This window comes from Mus pahari, chromosome 5 (genome assembly GCF_900095145.1).
Source record: "Mus pahari chromosome 5, PAHARI_EIJ_v1.1, whole genome shotgun sequence".
Lineage (NCBI taxonomy): Eukaryota > Metazoa > Chordata > Mammalia > Rodentia > Muridae > Mus > Mus pahari.
The window spans coordinates 104,904,401-104,923,557 of NC_034594.1; the positions used below are offsets into that span (position 1 = coordinate 104,904,401).

General features: G+C 40.6%; 1 protein-coding gene and 1 pseudogene across 1 annotated transcript in view; both read right to left on the minus strand.

The window, feature by feature from the left end:
* Positions 1-4,409: 4,409 nt before the first annotated feature.
* C4bpa (complement component 4 binding protein alpha) overlaps positions 4,410-19,157 on the minus strand; it is a 47,832-nt gene continuing 33,084 nt past the window's right edge. Inside the window, exons 9-12 of the mRNA XM_021198623.1 lie at positions 11,017-11,217; positions 10,464-10,550; positions 5,505-5,707; positions 4,410-4,824 (exon numbers count right to left, since the gene is read on the minus strand). Coding sequence (XP_021054282.1) covers positions 4,618-4,824; positions 5,505-5,707; positions 10,464-10,550; positions 11,017-11,217 — 698 coding nt within the window. The 3' untranslated portion in view covers positions 4,410-4,617. The remainder of the gene's footprint in view (positions 4,825-5,504; positions 5,708-10,463; positions 10,551-11,016; positions 11,218-19,157) is intronic.
* The window catches only part of LOC110321315, a 1,810-nt pseudogene continuing 548 nt past the window's right edge, over positions 17,896-19,157 (minus strand).

Genomic DNA, 19,157 nt, shown 5'->3' on the forward strand with positions numbered 1-19,157 from the left:
TTCTTCTAATTTCTTTCTTCAGAGATTTGAAGTTCTTATCATACAGATCTTTCACTTCCTTAGAGTCACACCAAGATATTGTATATTATTTGTTACTTTTGTGATGGGTGTTGTCTCCCTAATTTTTTTCTCATCCTGATTATCCTTTGGGTAGAGAAAGGCCACTGATTTGTTTGAATTAATTTTATATCCAGCTACTGCACTGAAGCTGTTTATCAGGTTTAGGAGGTCTCTGGTGAACTTTTTAGGGTCACTTATATATACTATCATATCTTCTGCAAATAGTGATATTTTGACTTCTTCCTTTCCAATTTGTATCCCCTTGATCTCCTTTTGTTGTCAAATTGCTCTGGCTAGGACATCAAGTACTATATTGAATAGGTAGGTAGGAAGTGGGCAGCCTGATTTAAAATCAGTCCCTGATTTTAGTGGGATTGCTTCCAGCTTCTCTCCATTTAGTTTGATGTTGGTTACTGGTTTGCAGTAGATTGCTTTTATTATGTTTAGTTATGGGCCTTGAATTCCTGATCTTTCCATGACTTTTATCATGAAGAGGTGTTCGACTTTGTCAAATGCTTTCTCAGCATCTAACGAGATAATCATGTGGTTTTTGTTTTTGAGTTTGTTTATATAGTGGATTACATTGATGGATTTCCGTATATTAAACCATCTCTGCATCCCTGAGATGAAGCCTACTTGGTCATGATGGATGATCCTTTTGAGGTGTTCTTGGATTTGGTTTGGGTGGATTTTACTGAGAATTTTTGCATCAATATTCATGAGAGAAATTGGTCTGAATTTCTCTTTCTTTGTTGGATCTTTGTGTGGTTTAGGTATCAGAGTAATTGTGGCTTCATAGAATTAATTGGGTAGAGTACCTTCTGTTTCTATTTTNTGGAATAGTTTGAGGAGAGTTGGAATTAGGTCTTCTTTGCAGGTCTGATAGAACTCTGCACTAAACCCATCTGGTCCTGGGCTTTTTTTGGTTGGGAGACTATTAATGACTGCTGCTATTTCTTTAGGGGGAAATGGGGCAGTTTAGATCATTAATCTGATCCTGATTTAACTTTGGTACCTGGTATCTGTCTAGGAAGTTGTCCATTTCATCCAGGTTTTCCAGTTTTGTTGTGTAGATTTTTGTAGTGGATCTGATGATATTTTGGATTTCCTCAGGTTCTGTTGTTATGTCTCCTATTTCATTTCTGATTTAATTAATTAGGATACTGTCACTGTGCCCTCTAGTTAGTCTGGCTAAGGGTTTAACTATTTTGTTGATTTTCTCAAAGAACCAGCTTCTGGTTTGGGTGATTCTTTGAGTTTTTGTTTCCACTTGGTTAATTTCAGCCCTTGATTATTTCTTGCCATCTACTCCTCTTGGGTGAATTTGCTTCCTTTTGTTCTAGAGTTTCTAGGTGTTCTGTCAGGCTGCTAGTGTATGCTCTCTCTAGTTTCTTTTTGGAGGCACTCAAGGCTATGAGTTTTCCTCTTATGACTGCCTTCATTGTGTCCCATAAGTTTGGGTATGTTGTGGCTTCATTTTCATTAACCTCTAAATAGTCTTTTTTTTTTTTTATTTCTTCCTTGACCAAAGTGTCATTGAATAGAGTGTTGTTCAGTTTCCACGTGAATGTTGGCTTTCTATTATTTCTGCTGTTACTGAAGATCAGCCTTAATCCATGGTGATCTGATAGGATTCATGGGATAATTTCAATATTTTTGCATCTGTTGAGAACTGTTTTGTGACAGATTATGTGGTCAGTTTTGGAGGAGGTATCATGAGGTGCTGAGAAGAAGGTATATTCTTTTGTTTTAGGATAAAATGTTCTGTAGATATCTATTAAATCCATTGCTTTCAAAATTTCTGTAGTTTCAGTGTGTCTCTCTTTAATTTATGTTTCCAGGATCTGTCCTTTGATGAGAGTGGGGTGTTGAAGTCTCCCACATTATTGTGTGAGGTGTGATGTGTGCTGTGAGCTTTACTAAAGTTCCTTTAATGAATGTGGCTGACCTTGTGTGGGAAGCAGGTGCGGCCCTATGTGCCAAGATGGTGCCCTTGCTCATTGCCAAGCCACGTGATCCCTGCTTGGTTACCAAGATCCTGAGCCTTTGCACTTGTACGATCCTGTGCTGCCCGCCTGACACAGTGTCATATAGCATGATTATAAGTCACTGGCCTATCACCGCACGCCCTGCCTGCATGCATAGCTCATGTTCAGAGCGTGCTGAATGTTTATTGGATCCAGGAGAGGGGGGGAAGGATGAGATCAAAGGATGGATGGCCAAAAACTGGATGATCCCTGAGATAAAGATGGGAGCTGCTTGAAACCTACTTTGGCGTACATGTAGTTCTTTCTAGGGTGTAGTTTCCATCTTTGTGTTGTTGTTTTCCCTTTATTATCATTTGAATGGCTGGTTTTGTGGAAAGATATTGTGTAAATTTTGCTTTGTCATGGAATACTTTGCTTTTTCCATCTGTGGTATTTGAGAGTTTTGCTTCTTAGTGTCTGTATAACATCTGTCCAGGATCTTCTTTCATTGTCTCTGGTGAGAAGTCTGGAGTAATTTTAATAGACCTGCCTTTATATGTTACTTGACCTTTTTCCCTTTTTGCTTTTAATATTCTATCTTTATTTAGTGCATTTGTTGTTCTGATTATTATGTGTTGGTAGGTATTTCTTTTTCTGGTCCAGTCTATTTGGATCAGATATTTGCTGACCCTTCAAGTTGAAAATCTTCATTCTCATCTACTCCTATTATCTGTAGGTTTGGTCTTCTCATTGTGTCCTGGATTTCCTGGATGTTTTGAGTTAGGATCATTTTGCATTTTGCATTTTCTTTGATTGTTGTGTCCATGTTCTCTATGGAATCTTCTGCATCTGAGATTCTCTCTTCTATCTCTTGTATTCTACTGCTGATGCTCACATCTATGGTTCCTGATTTCTTTCCTAGCGTTTCTAACTCCAGAGTTATCTCCCTTTGGGTTTCTTCATTGTTTCTACTTCCATTTTTAGATCTTGGATGGTTTTGTTCTGTTCCATTACCTGTTTGGTTGTGTTTTCCTGTGTTTCTTTAAGGGATTTTTGTGTTTCTTCTTTAAGGGCTTCTACTTGTTTAGCAGTGTTTTCCTATAATTCTTTAAGTGCTTCCACCTGCTTCGCAGTGTTCTCCTGTATTTCTTTAAGTGAGTTATTAATGACCTTCTTAAAATCCTCTACCACTATCATGAGATATGATTTTAAATCTGAGTCTTGCTTTTCGGGTGTGTTGGGGTATCCAGGACTCGCTGAGGTGGGAGTGCTGGGTTCTGATGATGGTGAGCGGTCTTGGTTTCTCTTAGTAAGATTCTTACATTTGCCTTTTGCCATCTGGTAATCTCTGGTGTTAGATGTTCTAGCTGTCTCTGGCTGGAGCTTGTTCCCTCTGTGATTCTGTTAGCCTCTGTCAGCACTCCTGGGAGTCCAACTCTTTCCTGAGTCTCAGTGGCCCTGTAGGCCAACTCCTCTGACTGGGGAGGAGAGCATATGTCTGGAGCTCAGATCTGCTTTCTGGCTGAAAATGAAGGCCCCAAATGGGGCCTGTTCCAGAAGCTACGTTGCTTCAGCAGTTCGAAGGCTCTCCTGAGCAGACAGGTCTCTGAGGGAACTGGGATGCCAGATGGCTCTCTCACCTTCTCCTGTGGTTAGAGCTGTCCCTGGTGGCCATCTCTCCTCTGGCAGGGAAGGAGCACAGGGGTCTGGAGCTCAGATCTGCTTCCTGGATGAAGATGAAGGCCGGAAATGGGGCCTGTCCCAGAAGCTTTGTTGCTTCTGCAGTTTGCAGGCTCTCCTGTGCAGACTGGTCTCTGAGGGAAACAAGATGTCTCTCTCACCTGCTCAGGTGGTTAGAGCCATCCCCGGAGGCCACCCAGTTCAGTCTTAGGACGGCATTTTTTCAGTTGTGGTTCCCTCTTCCCATATAACTCTAGCTTGTATCAAGTTGACAAAGACAAACAGGGCATATATGTGATTTAATTTTTATAACGGGAGGGACATACAAAACTAATTTGCTTTAAAGGGAGACAAGAAATCTTTGTAGTGTGGATTGTGACCAGCAGGGGGCACCAAAGTCCAGTAAGTCTCTCTCTCTCTCTCTCTCTCTCTCTCTCTCTCTCTCTCTCTCACACACACACACACACACACACACACATTCCTTAAATTAGCAATCTGTTCGACAGGCTCTGGGCTCATGAGACACTGTGTAATGGCACTCAGTGACAATTTCGTGGAATTGAGATTGGAACAGTGTGGGTTACAGTCTTTGTAAGTTAGAAAATAAAGGAGAAATAAAACCACCTACAGACATATTAGACAGTGACTTTGTGTTCTGGGTAAATCATATTCTTGTGACACACTGAACAGAAAGACAGCATAAAAATTGGACATTTGACAGTTTATATTTAACTACTTCAGTGAGTCCAGCCAAGTAGACAAATTGAACCACAATGGCTAGACACTAATGAATGACATAGTTTCAAAAACAAAACAGAAAAAACAACCTAAGTTTTCTGGCCCCAAAACCTTTTAACAGGAGTGGTGGTGTGTAAGTGTCAGTCCCGCTGCTACGTGGGGACTCTACCCACTAACTGCAAGGCCTAAATGACCCATTTATTTTCATATATTGAGGTTTCCTGTGTAACCGTATCCACTTCTCTTTCTGATGTTCCAATCGTTCGATCTCTAGAAATAGCTTGTACACCTTCAGGGCCCTATGCACATCTTCTGGGCTTGAGAGGCACTGCAAGAGTTGTCTTCCTTTGCTCACTAGTCTGCAGTCTTCCGGGACCCCCTAAAGGTAATTTAAAGAAATAAGTGGGGAAGGACACAATCTGAGAGGGATTCTTGGCAAAGTGAGGTTGAAATCATTGATGGACAAAGAGACAATCAGGAGAGACTTTGCATCCTAACAGGTTTTCATATGCAGGTCACATCACAGGAAGAGAGGTGTGTGTGTGTGTGTGTGTGTGTGTGTGTGTGTGTGTATTTTCAGATAGGGTTCGGAACCCAGGCCAGACGTGAACCCTGGACCCTCCTGTGCCCTCCTCCTTGTTGCTAGGATTATAGGTATCTGCCACTACAGCTGGCTCTTGAAGAGCAGGAAAGTATAGCTGAGGAAAAGATACAGAGCTACAAGGGAATTCAGAGCACCCCCCAAGAGTAAGTGAGGGGGGGTCCTGTGCATGATCCAGAAGCTGAGCAGAAGTATACAGATCATAAACCCATAAAGCTATGGTCAGGGCTCTAGGTCCAAGAGACCCTCAATTCTCAAGTTCTGGATCCAGCCACAGAGCAGAAAAACCTACTCCCTCCAACTCACCATGATGCTTCAAGGTTATAAGTGTGAATCTGGCCAACTGGGCATCCTTGCAGAAGTCAGGTGAAACCATCATGGATTGTGGGAGAGTCTTGGAAAAAGGCAACTGTAATGAAGGGTGAAATCACAGAGGCTTCCTGAGTTGTTCCACTCACCATCTTACAGTTGGGTATCTCAGGATACCATGTTTTGTTTGAACAAATGATGTTTGGGGAACCAACTATGGTATATCCAGGATCACATTGAATGGTGATATTTTCCAGTTCCGCATAGATAGCTCTCTCCACAGACAAGTTTCCATTTATGACCATTGGTTTGGGACACACACCTTTCATGGAACTCTCTGTTGAGTTTTCTTCTTCAATGGGGCATCAAATTGAATTAGACAATGAAAAACATGAGAAACTTTGTACATACTTGCAGTCAGGTTCTGCAAAACTTATTAATTTCAATGATAACTATAATAGTCCTTATATCTATTGAGAAAAACTATATGTATCTATCTGCCAATTTTTTGTTACCTTGTAAATTTTATCATTATACCTCTATGAATTAGTTTCAGTTGTTACTAACATTTTGCCAACAAGGAAACTGAGAACGTTAATAAATTCCTAAATGTCCTTGTAGCTTGCCTTGCATTTCTTTCCACAGCCTTGATCTCATGCATGATGCTAGGAATGCCCCTTTCATTGTCCTCCCCTCGTAATGGTCGAGTTCAGTAGAAACAGTGGCCCGGTTGCTAGCACAATGATGAAGGAACCAAGGACAGTGAGAGGCAATCACATCTCACTCCTCATCTTCGTTCTCTATTAGCTTAGCAACCAGCTCATCATCATCAGCTCAGGAAATGAAAGCGCATGGAAACATGGCAGTTAACATAGAAATTCAGTGCAAGTTTGCAACACTTCACAAGCTATGAACCCTTGAGATTCCTCTCCCTTAGATACTTGGAAGGAAATAAAGGTTGATGTGGAAAGCTTACCAAAGGCACAAAGAGATTCTCAAACCTAAGTTATCAAGTCTAGTTTCTAAGTACTCTAAAAAGATATCTGATAACTGAGTCACAGTGTTAGGGATCAGGAGAGAAACTAAAGTTCATTTTGAATGAGTTTTCCTTTGGTCAATTTTTTAAAAGTTTACCATTCCTATCTTAAATTTTACAGATAGATAGATAGATAGATAGATAGATAGATAGATAGATAGATAGATAGATAGATAGATAATATAGAGAGATAGATAGTAGATAGATAATTTAGAGAGATAGATAATATATAGATAGATAATAGATTACATAGATAGATAATAGATTACATAGATAAGATTACATAGATAAGATTATATAGATAGATAATAGATTGATAGATGGATAGATAGATAGATAGATAGATAGATAGATAGATAGATAGATAGATAGATAGTACAACTTAGGTAGGCTTTGATCAACAGGAAATATTTCTGTTATTTTGTAACTCTGTCTTCCATAAATTGCTAATGAACCTGGTATGACAGTAAGGAGCCAAGGGTATCCAATGAAAAGACATGCAAGACACACAAGTTGAACCAAAACATACCTTCCAATGCAATCATACATACATGCTTCACGGTAAGAGGGCGTCTGTCTATTTTCTGTTGTACCCTGGGTAGTCTACAGAGAAGTAAGCTTACCTAGGTTCTGATTCATGGAAATCTAGAGGAATGGGGGTTTTGACTGGCTCCGTCATACTTTGGTGGTGAGTGTAAAAGAATAAAGCATCCAGAGAGAGCAGAACAGACAGATCACTTTTACTACAGCCCATCCTGGCCTAGCAGTTCCCTCCCCCAGGAATAACACATTATCTATTCATCCAAAGTGTTCAACTGACCCCTTACTTTATAATGATACTGCATCAGGGGATGTATTTCAATAATACCCTCCCACCTCTGAACGTTAACAAGGTCATGTCACTCACACCAAAAATGGGAACTCATTCCGTACAAACAGCTACAAAGGCGTACTTGCTCCTACTGGAAAATAGTAAGTCCAGACCTCATCTGAGACTCAAGGAATGGCATGACCTGAGGCCAGTCTCCCCATCTCTGAGCCTGTGAAATCAGTTTCTCTACTTCAAACATGGTGCGTTAGGACTGGCAGAGTGTAGACATTCTCAGCCAGGAAGGAGAAACAGGTGTGAAGAAGGAGACATGAGACCAAAGGAACACTAAACTTCAGCAGGGGAAAATACATTGAAATAAAATTTTAATGTTCCCCAATTATGTACAAAGGAAGCAATTTCCTTGCGGCATTTGTATACAGTCTGGCTGATCATCCACCATTCACTCCCCTCTATTTCTGCTCTCCCTTCCCATTTGTACCCTCCACCCTTGTGTCTTCCATTTTCTGGTCATGGGCTCTATGGCCTCCCGTCCTCCACTCTGAAAGCCCATTTTCTCTTTTTACTGGGCACCTTAGCAGTTTCCTGGCCTCTACTCAGATTCACTCACATACAAATATACTAAATGACAAGTTTCAGCAACATGGGAAAGACCACACACTGTGTGTGTCAGCAACATGGGGAAAGACTTCATAGCACATGGGTCAGAACATGGGAAAGGCTGCACAGAGCATGTGTTTCTCTGAACCTGCTACCTCACAGCAATCTTTTCCCAGTTCTAGCCTTTTTTTTTTTTTTGTCTACAAATTTCATCTTTCTTCATGACCAATTAGAGCTTTCATTGTTTATATGCAAGCATCTTTTCACTATCTGTCTGCTGGTTGTCGTCTTGGCTGATTCTGTTGCTCTGTGAATTAACAAATATGGGCGTGCAAGTATCTCATGTAAGATATGGACTCCTTTGAATATATGCCTAGCAGTGATATGGCTGGATCATATCTTAGTTTTTTTCTAATGCTTTAAGAATCTCTACTAGTTTATACTCACATTAATAGTGAGCAAGTTTTCCTCTTTCTCTACAGCCTCGCAAGTATCTGTTTTCATGTTTTCCTGATGACAGCCATTCTGATGGGTGAGATGAAATCTCAATTTTCTTTTGTATTTCCCTGATGGTTAAGGATGCTGAACAGTTTTTAAAATATACATTGTCCATCCGCATTTCTTCTTTTAGAGTGATCTTTTCTGCTGCATCCCCAAAGTCTGCAGGATGGGGTCGTTGCACGAGGATGACCCATCATCTTCTGAATGCACTGCACTAGAACAGATTCCATGCTCCGTGGGACAATATTGGGACGGGAATGATGATGAGCACCGCAGACTTCTCGGTCCAAGGCTGTGCCTACAGGTTTCTGTGGTTCTGTTCTCTGCTTGGTGGATTCAGACAGGCTGTGTTTAGCCTTTGTCAAGCCCCCTCCACCATTTCCATGGTCCTACAGTCCAAATTTCCTCTTCCATAAAAATGGGGAAGGGGGAATTTGTACCCTGGCAATCTCCCAGTGTCAGATCCTCCTACACTCTTTACAGTGTACATCTGCCATCTCCTGTGGCTGTGACATTTCTCATCTGGCTTGACTTTACTGTAGCACTGTCTGCAGCTTTATAGCTCTCCTCGTAGCAGATACACTGTGTCTTTCAGAACACTTCCTTGGTGGAACTCTTCTCCACAGAAAACATTTAGCATGGCATGTGCTAGTTAGCTTCTCTGGGGGAAAGTCCAATGCAGGCTTCATTCCTGTTTTCTCTTGTTTCTATATTGGTGGCTTCTTCTCTTGACTTTTTTTTACTTAATCATGTGTGTGTGTGTGTGTGTGTGTGTGTGTGTGTGTGTGTGTGTGTGTGTGTGTGAGAGAGAGAGAGAGAGAGAGAGAGAGAGAGAGAGAGAGAGTTGTGTAAATAGAAAGGGAGTCATGAGCAGAAAGGAATAGTTCTTAAGATAGGAGTAAAGAGAAAATAATATATTTGTGACATGAAAGCAGAGCACAGTGGGCACACTCTCAGTGGAATGAATAGAAAAGTAGGCAGCAGGGAGAGAAGGGTAGTAGGGGGGAAGAATAAATTAGAACAAAGAATATGGTACATATGTATTAAAGTGCCATAATGAAACTCATTGGTTTGCATGTTAACCTTAACAATGAAAACAGGAAAATCCAAATATATACATATACAAATACAACACACACACACACACACACACACACACACACACACATACACACACACACATACACACACCAGAATAGAGATGCTACCTTCCATGACGCTGGTCAGTATCTCTATGTAGCTATGCGATTAATAAGGACAACACATAGGGCCAGTATGGTCTATTCAGAATTAATCCCACCAAACCATTTGCATAGTATATGTATAATGTACTTTTCTGTGTGTATCTTTAGATTAGGTGTCCTGCAAGGCCAGAGGCAAAACAACCCAATCAGTAGACACCGAAGCCGGGCACTGGGCTTTAAGCTATTGCTTTTGTCAAGTTTTCTCTGGGCTTCTTCATGTTGTGGGGAAGCTTGGATGAGGGAAATGCTACCATACTGTGTGGCAATAAGCTGTGGTCATGATGAAGAGCCAAAATGTCTGGTACATACTGGCCAAGAAATAGTCTATCTGGAGTCCAAGATAATCACTGGAGTGTCTCATGAGTTCCACCCAGGGGGATTATACCGAGTAGGCAATTGTGAGACATGAAGCTATTCTCATCATGAATAACAGCTAGAAATATCACATCTGTCAAAACAAAACAAAACAAAAAACAAAACAAAACAAAAAAAAAACAATCCAAGCCTATGCAAGTGCTGACTGAAGGAAATATAGACTGAGCTGTAGTGAAATAATGTTAATTACATAAATTACAACCCTCAGAGTAGAGATAAGTAACTTCTTTAACTCTCCTTTACAGTGATCTTTAAGACTACGGACGACTACTATTTTTTTTTTTTTCCCATGACTATTTCTCATCTCTCAGGATGATCCTAATTAACTACTAGATCCCAAGATATCTTCTTAAACTTTGCTTTTATATTAACCCTAAATCAACTACTCCATCCCAAGTTACTATCTGTAACTCTGCATTTATATTAACCCAAACTACGGCACATAATAAACTCTGCCATGTTGAAGGAATCATTCATAGTAAGATATTAACATTGCTCTATGATAATATTTTCAGTGTCTTACCATGACTAAATAGATAGGTTTTGTTCATCACATTGGTTTCTGATATGTTTGGGAAGGTGAGAGCAAGACGGTTTTGCAGGCCTGAGTCTGAACAAGAAAATGAAAAAGCTGATGTCAGTCACTAGGACCCAAGTCTTCCTTCCCATCCAAAACAAAAGTCACCCATTGTTTCATTAATTATATAAGCCATTCTTTCCCCCTAGAAGTACAAATGCAAAAACTTATGGGATAGTCTTTTACTTTACTAATAATTTGACCGTAGTATTAACAGATAATATATCCAGAAACATTAACAAATGAGATGCTGAAGGATCTTATTCAATGTGTTATGTCCCCTGGCAAAAGCTTTTGTAAGTCCTCTTGTCAGTACATCTTGGTCTACAACTCTATCAGTAGCTTTGATGGTGCCAAGGTAACTTGATCTTCTCTATAGTAACATTGGATGAACGATTCCAAACTCACTTCTTTTTAAAAAGTTACTCTTCATAGAACTACATAGAATCCCTTGAGATATCTGGGAAAGGACGATAACAAGTTCCCTTAGTATTCTTACCTGCCTGACATGATGGTATTGCGGGGTCCCATTTTCCATCTGCTTGACATGAACTCCTTCCATCCGTAGACATAGGGTAAGAGCCTTCATTACAAATGTAGAAAACATAGTCTCCATAGGCATAGATGCATGTGCCAGTGAAATCTCTCCTTTCACTCACAATTTTGATTTTCTCTAAATTTGGTGTTGGGCAACATATCCCTGCGAGATTAAAAGAGGTGTACATGTTTCAGCCTGCAGGAAAGACACTGTTGGCCGAAGTTCCCACTCTACCTTATGAAAGACATTAATAATTAAGCTCATGGGATTAGGATAGAATGTTACTTTCAGAGAAGAGGAAGACATACAGTAGGCATAAAGCTTCAGTTGAAAAAATTCTAGAAATGTTCAATGCAAAACAATACAGAAATATGGTTAACAATAATAATGCTACACATTGATTGATAGAGTACATTTAAGTTTTAGTGTTGATAAACATGATTTGGAAAAAACATAAAAAGCTTTATCAAGGTGGCACAAATAAGTCTTTATTTGGTCAAACATATTGTTTTGTTTTTTTTTTTCTATTTCTTTTTCCTTTTTCTTTTTCTTTTTTTTTGTTTTTTTTGTTTTGTTTTGTTTTTTTGTTTTTGTTTTTCAAGAAATGGTTTCTCTGTATAGCCCTGGCTGTCCTGGAACTCACTTTGTAGACCAGGCTGGCCTCGAACTCAGAAATCCGCCTGCTTCTGCCTCCCGTGTGCTGGGATTAAAGGCATGCGCCACCACGCCCAGCCTTTTTTTCTATTTCTATGATAAGACACCATGGACAAGTCAACTTATAAAAGAAAGAGTTTAATTGGACTTATGGTTTCAGAGGGTTAGAGTCTATGATAGCAGAGTTTGGTGGTTGAAGCAGCAGGTAAGAGCTCATACTTCAATTTATAAGCCAGAGGCAGAGAGCACACTGGGAATTGTGTCTTTTGAGGCCTCAAAGCCTTTGCCCAGTGATGCACCTCCTCCACAAAGCCATAACTCCTAATTGTTCCTAAACAGTTCCACCAACTGGGGGCCAAGTGCTCAGACATAAGTGCCTGTGGGCACCATTCTTACTCAGGCCACCACATGTATACCTAGAACCACTATTCATGCGTAAAAGTACGTTCCCAAAGGGTAGGAGAGTCTGGTGAGAGGCTTTAATGATTAGTTTAAGCCCAGTCAAAAAAAAAATAGGGTCCCTTGAAGAAGGTAAGAAGGAAAGGGTTGCATGTGTCATTGCTGTTCACTCCCACTTCACCCCTGTTCCCAATTCAAAGCACCGCAATAAGAGAAGAAAAGGAAGTAGACATAAGTCTTAGAACCAGTATTGCTTCAGTGGCCACCACTGGACAGAGCTCCATGACCCTTACTTGTAGGTTAGTGTCTAAGGGCATAATCTCCATAGACAAAAGAAAATCTGTGACCCCTGAAGGACAAATACATAGGAATCTTCTTTCTGTTGCCTGTTATGGTGTGGGCCTAAGTACAAACTTTCAAAGGTCTATTCAGGTGTAAGCTTCCTGTGGGACCTAAATTACTATCAGATTTAGTGACCAAGATATAGCTTGTACAACCACTCTGGAAGACAGTCTGGCAGTTCCTCAGAAAATTGGATATAGTACTACTGGAGGACCCAACAATACCTCTCCTGGGCATATACCCAGAAGATGTTCCAACTGGCAATAAGGACACATGTTCCACTATGTTCATAGAAGCCTTATTTATAATAGGCAGAATCTGGAAAGAACCCAGATGTCCCTCAATAGAGGAATGGATACAGAAACTGTGGTACATTTACACAATGGAGTACTACTCAGCCGTTAAAAACAATGAATTTATGAAATTCTTGGGCAAATGTATGTATCTGGAGGATATCATCCTGAGTGAGGTAATCCAATCACAAAAGAACTCACTTGATATGGACTCACTGATAAGTGGATATTAGCCCAGAAACAGAATACCCAAGATACAATTTGCAAAACACAAGAAAATCAAGAAGGAAGACCAACACATGGATACTTCATTCCTCCTTAGAATAGGGAACAAAATACCCATGGAAGGAGATACAGAGACAAAGTTTGGAGCTAAGATGAAAGGATGGACCTTCCAGAGACTACTCCACCCGGGGTTCCATCCCATAATCAGCCACCAAACGCAGACACTATTGCACATTCCAGCAAGATTTTGCTGCAAGGACCCTAATATGGCTGTCTCTTGTGAGGCTATGCCAGTGCCTGGCAAATGCAGAAGTGGATGCTCACAGTCATCTATTGATGGAACACAGGGCCTCCAATGGAGGAGCTAGAGACAGTACCCAAGGAGCTGAAGGGGTCTGCAACCCTATAGGTGGAATAACAATATGAACTAACCAGTACCCCCAGAGCTTGTGTCTGTAGCTGCCTATGTAGCAGAAGATGGCCTAGTTGGCCATCATTGGGAAGAGAGGTCCCTTGGTCTTGCAAACTTTATATGCCCCATACAGGGGAATGCCAGGGCCAAGAAGTGGAAGTGGATGGGTAGGGGAGCAGGGNGGGGGGGGGGTATAGGGGACTTTCAGGATAACATTTGAAATGTAAATGAAGAAAATATCTAATAAAAATTGAAAAACAAACAAACAAAACAAAACAAGACATAGATTGTAATTTTCTCTCCTCAACCTCAAGCAAATTTAACCTTTAGTCATGAAAGACTCCATCTGCTGAAGGTAGGGTAAGGAAGTAAGCTTGAGACTTTACTTTGCAACTCCTACTACGGTAAAACCCAACATAGGCAAAACACAATACTCCTTGACCAAAGGCCAGTACCCAAGGTTAGACCCACTATTATCAAGGTACCAGGTGGAGACACAAACAAGGCTTGGGTAGGATATTCAATACAGATCATTTCTGGTAGGTTACTGTACTCTCTGGCCAAAAGTGGGCAAGAGCAGGCCTGTATAAAAGATGGGGTTCTAGTCTTGGCCTTGATCTTGTGCTGTGCTGATTATGGCCATCAATAGACTCCAGGACAATCCAGTCACTCCTTGGCCACGTGACCACAAGACTGGTTGCCTCAGGCATAATCTGTGGTACCAAACTACAAGCCAGTGAATCTACATGAGGATGCTCGGTCTGTTCCAGCCAAAACCCAAGTCTTCAGGATCTATTACGAAGGGACTACACTCTCTAGCATCCTCAGCACCTATCCTGAACATCACAGTAACTGCAGATTTGTGACAAGGTTGGGCTTGAAGTACTCCCCCACCCCGTAATTTCTAAAACACTGTTAGACTCCGTTCCTGGTTTGTGGCAAAACTTGACTTGGGATTTTGTTAGTGTTGAAATATCAGCAATAACCACTGATTCAAAGAATGTGATGAGCGTCTTGAACTTGCTCTGAAGTTCCAGCAGTTCTTCAACTTGTGGTCTGCCTGCCTTCAGTGAGGAAACTATACATATATAAGAAATGTACACGTACAGAGATACATCTCTGGACACATGTGCCTTATGACATTTAAGTCACAAGGAGAGAGAAAACTGATAATAATTGAACCCGTAATCAAAACACTTTTATCAAAGGGAGGAACAGAACTAGAGGCTTTCCCTAACACCAGTTCTCAGGTTACACAGGAAAGTTGAAGCAAAAAGAGTTCGCTTAAACTCATTGTATAAGATGCTGGTCCCAGAATTAGACAAACTCACAACAAAAAAGAAAGTTACAGACTAATATTTCTGAAAAATCCTCAACAAAATGCTCTCGACCCAGACCTAACAGTACTGTTATCATTACCTATTGAGAGTTCCAATAATGGTAGCAAGGAGATCAATAAATGCAATATACCATATTCATGTAATGAAATTAATAAACATAAGTATATGGATAAAAACATTCTTGATAAGACTCAAAACATTTTCATGTAAAATTCTCCGAGAAAAGTAAGCACAAAAACAATACGCCATATGCAACACACCCAGAGCCAACATCATACTAAATGGGTAAAGCTGGACTACTTTGGTATAGGATCTGGGATAAAACAAAGATAAAGATATTCATTCTTACCACTTTGAGTCAAGATAGTACTGGAGGTCGTAGTCTCAGCAACTTAGCAAATGAAAGAAAAAATTTTAGTGTAAAGTCACAAGAGGAAGTCATCACTGTTTACAGATGACATACATGGAAAAATCCCAATGGCTCAATTGAGAAAGTGTTGGTAATATTAAGTAAATTGTAATGGTGAATATTGTCAACTTGTTGAGCTCCGCAATCTCCTAGGAGATAAATCTCTACTCATGCCTGTGAGAGAGACTAGATAAAGTTAGCCTCTGGGCATGTCTGGGAATTATCTAGATTAGGTTAACTGTGATAGAAAGATACACCATGGATATGGGCAACATCATTCTTTCCCTGGGCCCTGGACAACAGGTTGGGAACTAGCAGAGAACAAGGTTCTCTGGTCCCTGCCTGTAGATGCTGTGATTGACTTCCCTGTTGAGGTGTGGTCTTCGCTATGTGAAATACTGGTTGCTTCCAGAGAACACTCTGCATGTAGACCCAGGTGATTTCACACTATGTGACCCTGCCCCTAAGTTAAGCTGGCAGCCTATAGCTGGGCAGAAGAGAGAGATAGGTGGGCTTTTGGTTCCAGGCTTGGGATCAGAGGAGAACCACCAGGAGAGAGAAGAAGGTGGAGAGAAGAGAATCAAGAAAGCATGGCCATGAGGGCTAGTCAATTGGAGTTAAGAGCAGTCCAGATGAAACATAGTAATAACTTGGGATCATTGATAGGAAATAGGTTTTAATAGTATAGAGGATAGCTATCTGCCCAGCATTAATGCTAATAGAGGCTTATTCTAAGTATAAAGGTCACACGTCTCTTTTATCTGGGAACTGAATTGTCAAAGGTGGTGTTTCAGAAGACCCTGGTTGAGATTGAATATTTATTACACTTCCCCTATACCTGGAAGCCAAAACTAATATTTCCTAACTCCCTGTGTTGCTTTTATCAGGTCTCCTTTTTTTTTTTTTCAGCAATCAGAAAATAAAATAGGATTTGTACTAAGAAGTAGGGTTGTTACTGCTATACTGTGAGCATATATTCTTTAGGTTTTTAAACAGGTTTAAGGAGAGACACAGAAGAATTTGGGCCATCAGATGCAGATCCCTCTAAACACAACTTAAAGAAACATTATAGTGGGGGTTTGCAAAACCAGAATGTGTATGTGAACTCTGAAAGCCAGTTTAAAGTTTCAGAGAGGGACAACTAACAACTCTATTGGGACTGGACTAGAATCTGGCTTCATTCTGCCTGTGTCTTGAGAACGTGAGTATTGTTGAACACACAAGTAGTCAACTAGTATCTCTAGGAAAGGAAATTTTAAGACATATTAACATTCAATCTATGACACGATTAATTCTCAGAAACAAGTTTAAAACTGCAGACAAGGAGAGCTCACATAGCAAGAAATCTACAAGTGTTTAAAAGAAACCCTACTGCTTTCACTGGAACAATGGGAAAGACTCCTTGGAACCAAGACTGCACCCATCAAAGGAGACAATTTGTGAAAATCCAAATTGATGTGAAAGCAGAGGCTGGATATGACAGTGAAGCTGCAGGGGTCCCATGATCTAAAAACGACTGCTTAGGAAGGTGAGTCTGTAGATTCATCCAGCAAAGCAACAGAGCTCACAAGAGCTGTGCTCCAAAAAGTCATGCTCCACCCCCAACCAACACTATCCACATGACCCTTGTTTAAAAAACATGCAAGATGCAAGACTTGTTGAGAAGTTTCGGATAGCCATTAAGATCAGTCAGTATGTAATAGGGTTAGGGTCTCTGAATGGAGTTCATGAGAGGTCACGGTGTGAAATTGTGAAGGTGAAGACTTTTGGAGTCCAGAGGACTCCCATCATGCAATGTGTCCCAGATGCCAGACAAAGAGCTGAGAGATTCAGTGTTTTCACTACTGGTTTCAGTCTCACTTTAATCTAATATTTCCTTTCTATATCGCTGTTCTTCCATTTAGAATAGAAATGATTGCTATGTGCCATTGAATAGTAGAAGCACGTGCCTGATATTTTATTGTACAGAGGTTCACAGTTAAGCAACTGCCTGGATTCTGTACTTAGACATTTAGACAGTGTTGAAGTTGAAACTGTTAAAGATGATGGGATTTTTTCCTTTCTCTCTCTCTCTCTCTCTCTCTCTCTCTCTCTCTCTCTCTCTAAATTGTAAATTTTATTTGTTCAGTACACCAAATAGGATACTAGCACTATCATGACAAATATACAGAAATATGAAGATCAGCATCCAACAGTAATTTAGTTTAGGAAACTTTAAAGGGAATTTCTTCAATGTTGTGACAACATACTCCCAAGAACCTCTTCTTCAATTAGTCATACATTTCAATAAAATAAAGGGTTATAGATTTAAGTGGAAGTCAGCTTGTGAATTCTTAAAAATAAAACTCCAACTCTATAATCCATGCCAAGTAAACTTGTAACTAAATTTCCAAGTAAGCGCAACGGAGACAAAGCAGTCAGTGACCCTTTTTGCTTAACCAGTCAAGAAAAATGGTTACTACAGTACAACAGCAGGCAGGCTGTTGGGCTGACTCATCTACAACAGTGTACTAAAGTTCAAATTGTGCTAACTGCTCATCATTAGTATGGTACGTTTTGCTCCATGGTGTGTTTTAATGTCAAGACATATCACAATGTTACAGAAACACACCGATAATTATATATATATATATATATATATATATATACATATATATATATTAAATATATATATAATATATATATATATATATATATATATATATATATATATATATATATATTAAATATATATATAATATATATATATATATATTAAAGCCAGGTTTATACTTCCACATACAAAGACAGGTCCTGGGAAGGAATTTGTAGGAAGTAGTCTGGGGTGCGCCGGGTCACATGAGGCTCTCCACGACAAGGTAAAGTGTCATCTGATTCCATGATAGCAGCCTGGTTCCCACAACCGTAGCAGTAACTGGGTGCACTAAAAGTGGCAACCACATTCTGATTACGGCCCCAATTATATCCTTCCATTACAAGCTGGTGAGCTTGAGACACCAGTGTGAGACCATTGACATGGTTAAATGTTTCAGAAATATCTTGTCCAAATCTGTAGCCAGCCCCAGCTACCATGGTCATCTGGACCTGACCATAAGAGACCATACAATGGGCCCTCTTCTTGTAAGTGATCCAGGGCTCTTATGTGATTCAGTGTATCTATGGATGGAGAGTGGCCACCGTGGAGACAGAATATCTGTCCATCTACTAAAGCTGTAAGTGGAAGATAATCAAAAAGATCTGTAAAATATTTTCACACGTTGGCATTTACATACTTTCGTAGGCATTCATCATAAAAGCCACATATTTCTGTGATCTATCGGCTTTCATGATTTCCTTGCAATACTGTGATGCACTCTCGATAGTGCACCTTTAATGCTACAAGAGTCACTATCTCAGCAGAATAACTACATAGTCAGCCATGAATAGACAGTTTGTATCTGGTGATTTTCCACCAGTTCTGAAGCGTTCCATAAGGTCATAGAACTGGCCATGCACTTCTCCACAGATGGTAACAGGACAGCGAACCGCTTGTACATTTGATTCTCTTGTTAAAACTTCCTTAGCCTTCTTGCTCAGCGTCCACACTTGGTTCTCCTTCAGCTGCTTACACTCATTCTGGTCCAGTTCCTTGATGAACGCAATGTCGTCCTTGGCTGTGAGCCGTGGGTCCTTGCTGCGGACCCCAGCGAGACCACCTAACCACAGAGCACGCAGCCCAAGCCCAGCCCAAGCCCAGCGGGCAGGAGCGGGCCGGGGCCTCTGGGAGCGCCCGCCCCACCCGCCCCTGGCCACGGCCGGGCGCGGTGAAGGGCTCACAGCTCAGAGTGGTGCGGCTCAGGGAAGGCTCCAGCGGCCTGCTCCCACAGGCTTCTCTGTGCTCTAGCCACGGTTCTCTTCTTTTCTTTTTTTTTTTTTCTTTTTCTTTCTTTTTCTATTTTTCTTTTTCTTTCTTTCTTTTTCTTTTTCTTCTTTCCTTCTTTTCTTTTCTTTTCCTCTTCTCTTCTCTTCTCTTCTCTCCTCTCCTCTCC